This window comes from Rhinatrema bivittatum, chromosome 3 (genome assembly GCF_901001135.1).
Source record: "Rhinatrema bivittatum chromosome 3, aRhiBiv1.1, whole genome shotgun sequence".
NCBI classification, from domain to species: Eukaryota; Metazoa; Chordata; class Amphibia; order Gymnophiona; family Rhinatrematidae; genus Rhinatrema; species Rhinatrema bivittatum.
This window is the reverse complement of record NC_042617.1, coordinates 368,520,022-368,533,794: the sequence shown is the minus strand read 5'-3', so window position 1 is coordinate 368,533,794 and position 13,773 is coordinate 368,520,022. Positions and strand designations below refer to the sequence as shown.

Below are 13,773 nucleotides of genomic sequence, written 5' to 3'. Positions count from 1 at the left end.
CACTGTTCCACCTCTCCCATTTCCTAGTTCTTCCTCCAGGTACATCCCCATTTCTACAAAATTCAAAACTTGTGTTATCGGGTGACCTCTCTGTATCCTATTTGAGATATCAAACCATACCGTTCAATGATAACTGGTGCTCAGGTGGGCACCTACCCAGACAGAGAAATTATCTAGTGCTCACTAACGAAGATAGAGTATAACTCCCCACCTTGTTGGTTCCATTACCATTTGTTTGAGCAGTGCCCTTTTTAGGACATCTATCTCACTACTTCTCAGATTCCACAGAAAGGATTCTCCAGTCTATAAACAGCAGATTAAAATCTCCAACAAGCAACACTTCTGGGAGTGAAATGAACAGTTGAGGCCATGTGGCCCAGCAACTTCAATATGTGCTAAGCTATCTGCCAACTCTCTTGGATTCCTGCCCCAATGGCCATCAGGGTGAAAGCCCGTTGCTGAGGAAGGAAGGCTCTAGCTTGAACTGGGTCTAGCAGAGCTTCAATCAACTCCTACTGAGGTGATGGACTGAGATGATTCTTGGTAGCGGATGATGAACCCCAGTGACTCCAATACCCCAATGGTCATACACACTGACTTGTTTGCACCTGCCCAAGATGTGCTCTTTATCAGCTAATTGTCCAGATAGAAACAGGTGCCCACTCAAGCTGCAAAGACGTGCTGCCGCCACCACCACGGCTAAGCATTTTGTGAAGATACAAGAGGCTGACCCAAGCCAAAAATGCAGAACATGACGATACTGAAGATGCAGGTTTCCCATCACAAATCAGATATTTTTGACTGGGAATCTCAACATGGGCCTGAAGGCATCTTTTAGACAGAGAAAGCACAGCCAGTTCCCTTTTTTTTGCAGAAAAGGGTTCTAGGTACCCAGGGAAGTTAAGTGAACTTTTCCTTCTTGAGAAACTTGTTCAAAGCCTTTAGGTCTAGGATGGGACGGAGTCCCTGGTTCTCTTTGGAATCAGGAAGTAAAGGAAATTAAAGTCCTGCCCTCTCTGCCCTGGTGGAACAGGCTCAACTGCTCTGGATATTAAGAGGAAGGAAAGCTCCGAATATAGCATCTCCTAATGTGCTACAAGCCCCCAAGGCGGGCTCGGACGACAATTTGGTAGGACATCCAATAGATTTAACTTATGCCCTCTGAACTGTGTCAAGAATCCACTCATCTGAGGTTATACTGGACTATCAATTCGCATAGAACTGCAGCCTGCCCATGACCAGAAGATCCTTCAGCACAGGTACTGGGATCTTGGCTAGACTCTCTCCAGTTCAGTCAAAACTCCGTCTCTGTTGTTGGCTGGGATGTCCTCTGCTGCTTGGGATGGTTGTGTGGTGTCTGCTGCATCTGGGACCAAGAGAGCAGAGGATAGCATCTCCTCAGGCAAAAGAGTCTTCCTCTACCCAGATCTCAGGTACCTCCCTGGATAAGGAGGTTGGGTCCAGAGTGGCAGTGGAAAACTGCTGAAGCCTTGCACAGTGATCATGAATCTATACCACCGCATCCTTAACATGCTCTCAAAAGATTCTCTCCAATGATAGCATGTCAGTGTCACTCCTGCAGATCCAGGTAGAAATCAAAGCCTGCTGAGTTCACAGACTGATTCCTACGGCAGAGATTCTCAAAGCTGCTTTGAAAATATTGTAGGTCAACCAGACTGTTTTCCACACTCCTTTAGTCACCAGTGACTGGAGGGTGTCCCTGCTTCTGCTGAGGAAGCTGCATGGCCACCTCTTGTACCTGCTTCAGAATGTCAGGCATGGACTGGCCCATGAGCTCATAAGCCATTATGCAGGCAATAAACATAGCTCCCTCGAAAACCTTCTTCCCAAGAGAATCCATGGCCCTAGGACCACTCCCTGGGAGCACAAAGGAGCAGATTCAACTACCACAGAGCAATTGGTAACCTACATGTGTCGAATCTGGAAGCTTCTGCACACAATATACCGCTTCCGCCTTCCTGCTGACAGAAGCCACTGAGATGGGTTCTCTCACTTCCTCAAAAGTAACATCTGAAGAATCTTGTGCACTGGGACTGCCACAGCTTCCTTAGTAAGCTCCACATACTGGAGGATATCCTGCATTATGTGTCTGTAAAGTAAATAGAAAGACCTCTACCATCATCCTAACAAATCCTGCAAATGAGAGGCCCTCTGGTGGAGACTTCTCTTCTGCCTGGGGGAGGAGAGGGGTTGGAGGGGAGAACTTCTGATACCTTGTTGTCCAAATCAGTGAAGCCCCCATATCCCCAGGAATAAATGAATTCCTCACTACTGCGACAGGCAGGGGAGGGATCTCTTGACACTTGGTCCTTGGCCAGTGGTGTGGTGACCGGGGCAGCGGCCAATGGTCTGAACCCTTAGACCTCCCACTCCTTGGGGGAAGCTGCCTTCTTCCAGTAACCCAGATGACTATCAGGACGGTCAGCACCAACTCTGATGCCCTTCTGGGCATCGGCGGTGTCTGTAATGCACAGACAAATCGGTTGCAAGAAATTGAGTAGCAGCTCATGGAAAGATGGTGCTGTCCTCTGTGCCATCTGTGCTTCTACTCAGAGGTCCTGCAGTGCCTTCTGCAAGGCTAACTGCACTTGTTTCAACTCCTTGAAAATTGCTGATGCCAACATAGACTAGAAGTCAGGAGGAGTCACCACTTCCTCTTCAGCACAGAGATGAGAAGGATCAGAGGCTGACATCAGGACAGATGGAGACCATGAGTTCACCACGAATAACCTGGAGATGAGCTTTCCTCACTGCAGGGACACTTTGGAGGTTTATCTACCGAAGCTGGACCATCCCTGCACTTGGCACAGATGAGGGACAGATGCTAATGCTTCTTCAGCTTCCCTCGATGCTCAACATGGTCTTCCCCCGGTGCTGAGGCCAAAGAGGAAGAACTCAATCCCTTCTTTGACCGGGAGAAGCTGAGCAATGGTCTGTCTCTGGGATACCTATCAGCCATCAACATTTGTTGCCTAGTCATTGCGGGGGTTCTGCAGTTCTTCTCATAATGTCCCTAGGTAAGTTTTTTCAATGTTTAAGACTCCCTTTGAAGTAGATGACCCCACTGATGCTGATGACCTGATGTCCACTTGGAGTGGCTCCATGGGCCTTCAATGCCGATATCTCTGATGCTGTCAGATCAGTCTTCTGGTGCCTGAACAGACATTCCATGAACTCCAAATGGGACCAACGTCCTTCAGGGGTCATTTGTACGCATTTGTTTTACCTACGGACATCATGCAATTACCCCAAGCATCCATCATGGGGATTCTTGATTGACATTGCTCCCAATGCTTGAGAACATGCTTGGGAATCCCAAAAACATATCAACTCAAAATAAAAAGGGACGCTAAATCGAACGACAGCAGAGAACTGTTGATGGGCAACAGGTACGGACCACACCACCGCCTCGAGGGAATAGACTACAAAGGGAATCTTAAATGTTGAAACATAGGTAAGCAATTCTGCTTTCTCCTAGGACAAGCAGGATAGTAGACCACACACATGGGTGAATCCCTAGCTACAGGCTACTCCCCAACACAAAGGGGACCAACAGACACCAACCATGTGCCAATGGGCACAACAGTGCTGTTTGTAATAGACGGGGCGACAGCCTGAACCCAAGCAATGGGTACTAGCAGGAAGAGTTGGGTTCTACACCTCAAAGAGACTCTGGAGGACAGACTGGCCGAACCTACTGTCCCGTTGGCCATCCATATCCAGACAGTAGTGTGAAGCAAATGTGTGGAGAGAACTCTACGTCGCAGCCTTGAAGAGCTCCTCCACAGGAACTGCTAGCAAGTGGGCCACCGATGTTGCCATGGCTCTGACAGAATGCGCCTTGACATGACCCCCAATGTGCAGTCCTGCCTGGGCATAACAGAAGGAGATGCAATCTGCTAGCCAACTGGATAGTGTCTTTTTGGCAACGGCAACTACCAATCTATTCCTGTCAAAAGAAATGAAAAGTTGGGTGGACTGTCTATGGGCTTCTATCTGCTCCAGGCTTTCTTGCAATCCAAACCATCTAAATAGGGGCTTCAGGCATGCCCTGGTGAGCTGGTCATCCCAACTATGTGGTTGGTGTTGATTGCAGGTGTTGATTCCCTTTGCATCCCTGCCAGCGGGGCTGAAGAAAACAGCTGGGGCCCCCTGGCAGAACTGAAAAAAAGGAGCCATTCAGCTGCAGGCCGCCACCAGAGCTGAGGCCGGTGGGACTGAAGAAAACAGCTGCAGGCCGCCAGTAGAGCTATAAAAAGGAGCTGCTCAACTGTGGGCCGCCACAGAGAGGCCAGCGGGGCTGAAGACAAGAACTGCAGGCCGCCAGAGTCCAGGTCAGTGGAGCAGAGGAAAACAGCAGCAGGCCAGCACAGCTTAAAAAAGGAACTGCTCAGCTGTGGGCTGCCACCAGAACCAAGGACAGGAGCTGCAGACTGCCGCGGAAGCCTGAGCAGACAGACTGAAGAAAGGACAGAGAGGCAGGCTGCATAGTGAAGAAAAAACAGGCATAATTATAAGAGGGAGTTGTTCTGTTTGTGTATGGGTCTCAGAGAGAGGAAGCATGCTTCTACTGCTGTCTGTGTGTGTGTGAGAGAGAGAGAGAGAGAGAGAGAGAGAGAAAGAGAGAAAATGTTTCTGCTGCAATGTGAGAGCATGAGAGAGAAGGGGCGATGCTTCTGTCTGTGTGTGAGAGTGAGAAGAAGAAAATTTGTGCATTCACTTCTCTTCTACTAATACACAACAATCTTAGGATGACTGGATATCAAATGTTCCCAGGTATGGAGAGCATGAGATTTTTTTATTCTTATTAGGTATTTGATGTCTCTGAAACAAGAGCGCTTGGCCCTCTTGAGAGCGGACTCGACCACTACCGATTGGTGTGCCAGCTGACGCTTTTTGAATCCGATTCACAGGAGGAACCGTGAGGGGGTGCTCCCAAATCCTCAAAGATCTCGTGTACTGGGACTACCACAATCTAGGAGCCTCCACAAACTGAAGGATTTCCAGCATCTTGTACCTGGTAGCCTCCTCTGTCATTAACTGAAATGGAATGGCCTCCGCCCTTACAAAACCTGCGAAGGTCAGGTCCTCAGACAGCAACCTCCTTCATTCCTCTGGAGGAGATGTTCTGAGGAGGATTCTGCAGTGTCATTCTCCCAGGAGTCATAAGAGACCTCTTCCTAACTGTAATCCACAGAGCATGAGGCCCTAGGTGCTCAGCCTTCATCCAGACGCCTAGGCACTTGTGCCAGATCCGGCAAAGCTGGATAGGGGGCTGCAGGCCTCTGTGTACCTGCCAGCCTCGAGGGAGCTTCCTCCTCGGAGGAACCAGCAACGAGCAAAAGAAAAAAAAAAAACTTACTAAACTGCCAAAAAACCTCACTGAGACACCAGAGGGAACTGGAGAGGGACCCCCACAAAAAAAAAAACAAAAACGCTAAAAAACAAAAACTATCTGTGGAAACGTTTTGCATGAAGTTTGAGAAAACTCATGTAACCATGAGGTAAAAGCTCCACGGGGGAAAAAAAAAAAAAAGACTGAAAGACTCCACGTGGACGCATGGTGTAGGATATGCTGGGCATGCTCAGTGTTAACTAGTCAAAGTTTTAGGTAAGTATACTAAAGAATTCATATTAGTTTCACTAGGGCTTTTGGTCACAGCATAACTTAAAAAGGAGGATACTTTTCTCTAAAAGCCCGATTCGCATTTTCTGAAATATCACGCATCTCCTGCTTACACAAGAATTGCATATCATAGACAAATCATCTGTTGAGGTTTATATGTGTGGGAGATGCATCTTCGCTCAGAGTTAAAATTGAGAGCACAAACATATTTGGGTTTTAGCTAGGATTCTTCTTCTTTCCAAACCCTAGTAACAAGGCACATTGCATATCAGTACAGTAGTTATTTCTCCTGCTTCAAGGCTTACAATCTCAGGTCCAGAAACACTAAGGCACAATGCTTTTTCGCAGGAGGTTTCCCACTATTGCAGGGACTGTTGCCACAATAGTGGGCCCCTCCCCCATATAAACATTGTGGCTGTATGGCATGTTTTGTCTTGTGCCAAAATACTGTGGGATAAAAACACAGCAGCAGTCCTTTAGACATTGTGGCGGCCCTCAAGGGCCTGACATCGCCTTAAAGGGCTGACTGATTAAAAAAAAAAGAACTGTCACTGGCCCCCCATTCTCTCCCCCCTGTAGTCAATTGTTGGGGTATAGTATCCCCCCCCCCCCCAATACCTCCCCCTCCTCCCCATGAACAAAAAAAAAATCATTGATTTTCAGAGTGAACCTAGACAACCCCCTCCCGCACTCCTAAACCTTAAAACTGGAAAATGATACCTAGCCCTGCGCCCGGTCAGTGCCATTTTTCAAAACAGGGGTAAGGTCAAGTCAGCACTATCATGTGATGGTGCAAGTTCCAGGAATCAGACCCTGCACCAATGATTTTTTTTGTACTTTTGGGAGATGGGGGAGGGGGAGGTATTTTCAGGAACCGCACTATAACCAACAATTGTGTTTGACAATTTGGGGGGGGGGGGGGGGGAGAGAAGGATGGGGAGGCCAATGACAGCCTTTATTTCAATGGAAAAGGGGCTTGAGGAGGACCTTTTATTTATTGAAGACAGGGTTTGGAGGGCTGTCACCACACGAGCTACTTTAATTTTGTTATTACACTTTTGGATGTTGGGACTGCCTTGAGCAGTGGCCTCCATGTTAGGGTCCCAGGGCTACAATGTTAGCAAGTGGTCAGCCACAATAAATTATCACCTCCTGGGGAATCGTTAAATCTAAGTCCGGCGCGATAAACTATTAACATGGAATTGCTTTGCATGGATTTGCAAAATTTGTGCATGCTAATCGCTTGCAAAGTAGCTCATTGTAATAGAGGAGGGAATCTGGGCAGAGCCATGCAAAATATCACATATATTGTGCGACATACGGTGTTTAACACATGTTAGAACCCTATCGCAGCTTGATGCATCTCCCAGCAAGCTTGTACCCAAGACAATGAAGGGTTAAGTGACATACCAGAGATCAGAAGAAGCATCAGTGGGAAAAGAGGGATTTGAACCCCGGCTTTCCTGGTTATCAGCCTCCTGCTCACTACTAGGCCACACCTCCACTCCACTAACTACTTATGCTGTTAGGTGATAAATACTATTTTAAAAAATTATGTAAATAGCTAAAATTGCACCATTAAACTGTCTCCCCAAAGATAGCAAACTCAATGCTTAGCATCACATTTGCATTATATATTAAAAAGTTATACAATAAGAAATAGAACAATTCATTCCACATTTAATGTTTTATGGAAATAAATCCCTTACCATGTGATCCACTTTTGTCCAAAAAATTACTGAGGTTGAACAATGTGTTTCTTGATGCCAGATACTGAATAAATCTCTGCAAAAGAAACACACACACATGTCAATAGAAAGTTAATAGAAAATACATCCCTTGTTCGTATTTACCTTAACTACTTTGAGCTACTGCTGGAAAAGCTATATAAAATGGAGGATAAAACTAAATTTTTTGCTTTTCTTTTGCAATGCATTTCCTCCTCGTCATTTGCTTAGTGATCTGTTTCGGCTCTCTCCTTGACTTGCCCCTTCACAATCTCCTCCAATCGATGTCCAAAACTCAGTTTCTACCCTCTAATCATCTTTCAGCAAACAGCCCATAAAGCAAGGTGTTCTGCTTTATATAGTAAAGAAATTGTCCTATATCCTGATTACTTAACAACCAAATCTCTGTTCCCTTCTACTAATAATCAACAATCAATCATCAAGGGAACAAACACCCTGATATTTGGTAATGTGCGGCAACTATATGCGGGACAACCACTCTGATTGTCACACTGAATAGCTGCCGTCTTTATTCTTCAAATTCTTTATTATATTTTATTTATTTATTTATTTTTGTTATTTATAGCTTCATGTGCCTTAAATCTTATGTGAGGTCAGCAAAAAAGCTAGCACTGGCTCTGCCTGGGAGGGAAGAGGCTGCAGTAAGAAGCAGAGAGCTGTTCTCTGCTGAATGAGATTTAGGAAATTGGCCAAGAGAGTTGTGCTTTGACATGGGATTATACCCCAACTCATTTCAAATAGCAGCCTTCTGAACCCTATTCCAATCCAGTCCCTCCCTCCCTCATATGCGTTGCCTTTTGCATAGGGACAGGAGAGGAGTGGTCACTATGGGTGTTTCTCAGGCGAAGCTGGACAACCCCCACACTCAGCATCATGCAGCAACTGAGACAGATGCCAATGTTTCTTTGGCTTCCCTCAATGCTCAGCATGGCTCTTCCCTGGTGCAGATGTCAATGAGAAGGAACCTGGTCCTTTCTTTGACCGAGAAGAATTGGGCGATGGTCTGTCTCTGGGATCCCTACCAGCCATCAACACCAAAGGAACTGATGGTCCCCCGATGCAGATGACCATTAATGCAGCTCCATGGTCCTTCAATGTCAATGTCAAATGGATTGGTCTTCTTGTGCCTAAAGAGACATTTGGAGGTCAATTGTGCACATTTGCAGATGCCACCAAGCACACGACACATCTATTATGGGGATCTGCGACAGATATCATCATACATTGTGTGCATTGTTGGAACCCCAAAGACATGTTATCTCAAAATAAAAGGGATGCTAAATCTATCTAGATGGTGGCAAACCTGTTCATGGCCAATGGGCATTAACAGCACCACAGCCTAGAGAGAAATGACCATGAAAGGAAACTTAGATATTACTACCCTTAACCAACAGGCCTGATACTTTGGATGCAACCCCAACATTGCTCTCTGCTTAAACGGCAAGAGGTAACAGGAAACTGGACTCAGACAGCAACTAACAAGGGCCCTGCCTTTGACGGTTTGGGAAACTAAGTAAGGGGGTGACTTGTATGGCGCAGCAGATGCCACCATAAGCTTGCTGGGCAGATTGGATGGACCGTTTCGCCCTTTTCTTCTGTCATTGTCTATGTTTTCTATTGAAAATGCTACCTAGGGATCACTATGGTAAAACCATGGGACCCCACAATGAATAGGCAAAAAGATTTCTTCCAAGGAAGAGACAAAAAAGAGAGAATGATTGTGACCAATGGGCTCCACAGAAAAAGAAAAACTGAAGGTACTCCATGCAACTATGTGGCATAATGCAGGAGTGGGCATGCTCAGTGAGGCTCAAAGTTCTAGAAATTTTGATACAAGTTTTCCATGCTGCGCTCCATCAGATGATGTAACCTAAATTTAAGGGCTGCCATCCTGCTTGTCCTTGGAGAATGGCGTATCACCCTAGTGGTTGCAGCAGCAGGTTGACAGCCAGGTCAGCCAAGGTTCAAATCCCCCTTATTGATACACCTTGGACAAGTCATTGCCTCAGGTACAAATTGTAGGCACTAAGGCACAGAGAAATGCCTACTGAACCTGAAATGCAAGTCAATTTGAGCTGGAGTTTGGAAAGGCAAGTAATTAAACCTAAAACAAAAAAATCTGTTAAGTACAAAATCATTAAATTACTAACAGGTTAGTAGCTTTACTATGTTAGAAATGTCAAGGAACAAAAGTTATCAACTAAACGAAATCAGGGAACGTGTCACAACACATGCACATATAAAAAATAAGACAACTTTAATAGTCCAAAGGGTCTGAACAGAAAAATAGAGTAAGGGATATTCTTATAACCAATGGTTTATTAATATATTTTTAGGTGTGTGTCTTTTTGATGATTTGTTGTGTGTGCGCGCATTAACGACTGGTTGAATTCAGATGGGGTTTGCTATATTGTGAGTATGATTGGATAATATTTCTAGGTAGGCGGGACTTACTATGGGTTGGCTGATCTGAGCACAGGGGTGGGCACTGTGTTAGGCTTGACTCCTCAAGAAGGGAGGAGTTAGCAATCTGTTGTAGATCTGCTCCTCTAGAGAGGAGGAGTTAGCAACCTATTATAATTCTGCTGCTCGGAGTTAGCTATCTATTATCGAGCTCCTCCTGTAGAGGGAGTAGTTAGCAGTCTGATGTGGATCTCCTCCTGGAGAGAGAGGAGTTAATCTGTTATCATTCCCTGCTACTATAGATAGCAATCTGTTATAAGTCCACCAGGGAGTTAGCAATCGAATATGGATCACCCTGCCAAGGGGAAGAGCTAACAATTGTAATACTCCGTAGGCGGAGTTAATGATCTGTAGTGGGTTGGCCTCCCACAGAGTGGCAGTCATATAATACCGCTCTAGTAGTGTAAGGAATTTATTTATTTATTTATTTAAAACTTTTATATACCGACATTCGATCGAGATATCACATCGGTTTACATGAAACAAGAAACCAATAAGGCAGGGACTGCTTTAAGGCAGGTACTGCTTATTTTACATTGTAACAAGATAACTTACATTGTAACTTACATAATGGTTAAAGTGGAAAATATGTTAACTGATTAATATTGAAAAAAGTATAACATTTAAAACTTGAAAGGATACGAGAGCTATAGAGAATAATGTTTAGAAAGGAGATTGGGAGGAAGCGTTGTAGTTAATAACCTGTTAGGGATCCCTGAGTAGGGATGTGGGGGAGGGAGGGTGGTGGGGAGAGGGGAGGTAGATATATAAATTAAGGGGAGGGTAGATCAGGGCAGAGCAGTGGAGGGGGGTCTATTTGGAGGCAGGTTGGATCCCAGTGCAGGAGGTTGGATCCCATTGCAGGGGTTATGTATCAGGGGGGAAGGCTTTTCTGAAGAGCCAGGTTTTGAGTTGTTTTTTGAATACTTGAGTGGAGGGTTCGTTCCTAAGAAGGGGTGGGAGGGAATTCCAGAGGGTGGGGCCGGCAACTGACAAGGCTCGTCTTCTGGTGGAGGAGAGGTGCGCGGTTTTAGAGCTGGGAATGATGAGTAGGCCGGTGTCTGAGGATCTGAGGCTTCTTTGGGGGGAAGTATGGGAGAATGGCGGTGTTTAGCCAGTTCATCTCATTGTTTATTTTTTTGTGGATGAGGGTGAGGGTTTTATATTGTATTCTTTGGGCGATGGGCAGCCAGTGAAGTTCTTTTAGTGTGGGTGTGATGTGGTTACATTTTTTTTATGTTAGTGATGGTCCTGGCGGCTGCCTTTTGCAGTACTTGTAGAGGTCGGATGGTAGTTTCAGGTAGTCCAAGGAGTAATGCATTGCAGTAATCCAGTTTAGAAAAAATTATTGACTGTAGTACTGTTCGAAAGTCTTGTGTGTGGAGGAGGGGCTTGAGTTTTTTTTTAGTGTTTGCAGTTTAAAGAATCCATCTTTGATCATGTTAGAGATGTGACGCTTGAGGTTGAGTTCGTCATCGATGGTCACGCCCAGATTTCTTGTAGATGTTGTGAGTTGTGCCCCTGTGTTATTAGAGGTGATGATGCTGAGGGGGGCTGAGGTGAGCTGATTTGAGATGCGTAGGATTTCAGTCTTGCTTTGGTTGAGACATAATGATAGTTGGGATAGGAGTTGAGTGATTTCCGTGCTGAGTTGGTTCCATCTGTTTAGGGTGTCCGATGGATTTGTTAATGGGGAGTAAAATTTGTATGTCGTCAGCATAGACCAGGTAGGTGAGGTCCAATTTTGAGAGGAGCTTGCAGAGGGGGAGAAGGTAGATGTTGAATAGGGTGGAGGAGAGGGAGGAGCCTTGTGGGACGCCATGTGTAAGTGTTATTCGGGAGGATTCGGAAGCCTTTATCTTGATGTTGCATGATCTGTTATGGAGATATGACTCGAACCATTTGATTGTGGTGTCTCTTAGTCCGATCTCTTTGAGTCTTGAGAGAAGTGTTTTGTGATTGATGGTGTGGATATGGTGTGGCGGATATGTCGAGGAGTATCAGGAGGTATGATTGTCCACAGTCGAGTCCTCTGAGGATGGTGTCAGTGAGGGTGAGGAGGAGAGTTTCGGTGCTAAATAGTTTCCTGAAGCCATGCTGTTGAGGTAGCAAGATGTTATGGTTTTCAAGGTGATCCGTGAGTTGATTATTGACTTTTTTCGAGGATTTTTGCTATAAATGGGAGGTTGGAAACTGGTCTATAGTTGGCTGGATCAGCTTTGTCGAGTTGGGGTTTTTTGAGGATGGGTTTCACTACTGCATTTTTGAGTTTGTCGGGGAATATTCCTTGCTCGAGTGATAGGTTGATGATGTCGGTTATAGGTTTGGTGATGATCTCGCTGATTAGTTTTAAGGTTTTGATGGGGATGGGGTCTAAGGGATGAGAGGCAGGATTGATTCTTTTTATGATGGATTCAATTTCTGTCAAGGCCACAGGGGTGAAATGTGACCATGTTGAGTTGAGTTGGAGGGTTTCTGTTGTGTCAAGGTGGGTAGGGGGAATCTTGGCGATGATGTTGTTGACTTTGTCTTTGAAGAAGTGTGCTAGTTTTTCACTGGAGATGGAGGCGGTGTCCGTGGCTGAGTCGTTCAGAGTGGAGTTGGTTAGGTCTTTGACATAGGAGAAGAGGGTCCTGGGGTTGAATTGGTATTCGTGTATCTTTGTTGCGTAGAAGTTACGCTTTGCCGTGTTGAGATCCGTTGCGTATTTGTGAAGTAGTGTTCTGTATTTGTCTTTCAGTTCTGGTGTTGGGATTTTTCTCCATTTTTTTTCAGTTTGTCTTAGTGTTTGTTTTGCTTTTTTTAGTTCTATTTTATGAACACTTGAGGTAAATTGGTGAATCCCTGGGCCGATGGCAGATGACAGCACCCCCAGGAGGATATCCTGAGAGGGACCACCGGTTAGGCTGGAGTATGGAGACAAACACAGATAGTTCTTTCTTTATTCAGGAAGTAGAACCACCAGAGGTGGCAGTAGTGAGCTGATGTGTCCGGCAGGGCTGAAGTCCCTCAGATACTGGAATTGCGGTCTCTGGGTTGCTGAGCTGTAGAGAGAGACTATAGGAAGTGAGTAGACAGGGTATGCTGGATACATAGCCAGAAATAGATGGTACACTCACAATTGTAGAGATCTGTAATGGCTTCTCTGCAACAGAGTCTTCAGTATAATCAGGAACAGGAGCAGTAGGCGAGTGCTGGTTCCTATAAGCAGTCTGAAATGAGAACTCACAATATCTGTGTATAAGATGGCTTATGGAAGAGAAGAGAGTCTTTGGAGGGTTTTAGGAACATAGGCCCTTGTGGAGCGAGTACCGGTTCCTATCTGCAATCCACAATAATGACTCACGATCTCTGTACCTGCGGTAACGTCAGACAGAAGGGAGTCTTGGAGATTAGGAACATAGGCCCTCGTGGAGCGAGTACCAGTTCCTATCCATAGTAGAACTCACTGTGTTCATGTCTGCGATCGCTTCCAGGTAGTCAGGAGTCTTCTGAGCATTCAGGGACGTAGGCCCTCAAGGAGCGAGTACCGGATCCCGTCTTAGCCATCTGAAATCAAGAAGAGAGAGAGCGGGGCCCCCGAGGAGCGGGTACCCCTGGTAAGGTGTGGAGGCAGAGCAGCGGAGAAAGAATTCCCCTTGCTAACTCGATTCGTAGTTGCAAGCAAAGATCTTTTAAAGTGGAGGCGGATGACGTCACTACGGGGGGACGCCCCTGAGGTTCAAGCTCTTGCCGGTACAAACTCTGGAGTGCGCGTGCCTTTACGTCATCAGGAACATGGTGGATCCGCAGCATCAGGCCAGCCTGGGGATTCCAGGAAGTACGGCGAGGAGAAGCCGCGGCAGCATCTATCTGTCAGACCCGAAGGGAGTCGCCACCAAGGTAGAGAGGATGGAGCGAGGGCGAGAACAGGCA

At 46.0% G+C, this 13,773-nt stretch overlaps 1 protein-coding gene across 13 annotated transcripts in view; it reads right to left on the bottom strand.

Annotated features, from left to right (window-relative positions):
• The window catches only part of SNAP91 (synaptosome associated protein 91), a 384,555-nt gene that overhangs the window by 299,157 nt on the left and 71,625 nt on the right, over positions 1-13,773 (bottom strand). For all 13 annotated transcript variants that reach the window (XM_029595502.1, XM_029595503.1, XM_029595501.1 and 10 more), the window contains one exon: positions 7,357-7,432. In XM_029595502.1, the coding sequence (XP_029451362.1) occupies positions 7,357-7,432 (76 nt within the window). The remainder of the gene's footprint in view (positions 1-7,356; positions 7,433-13,773) is intronic.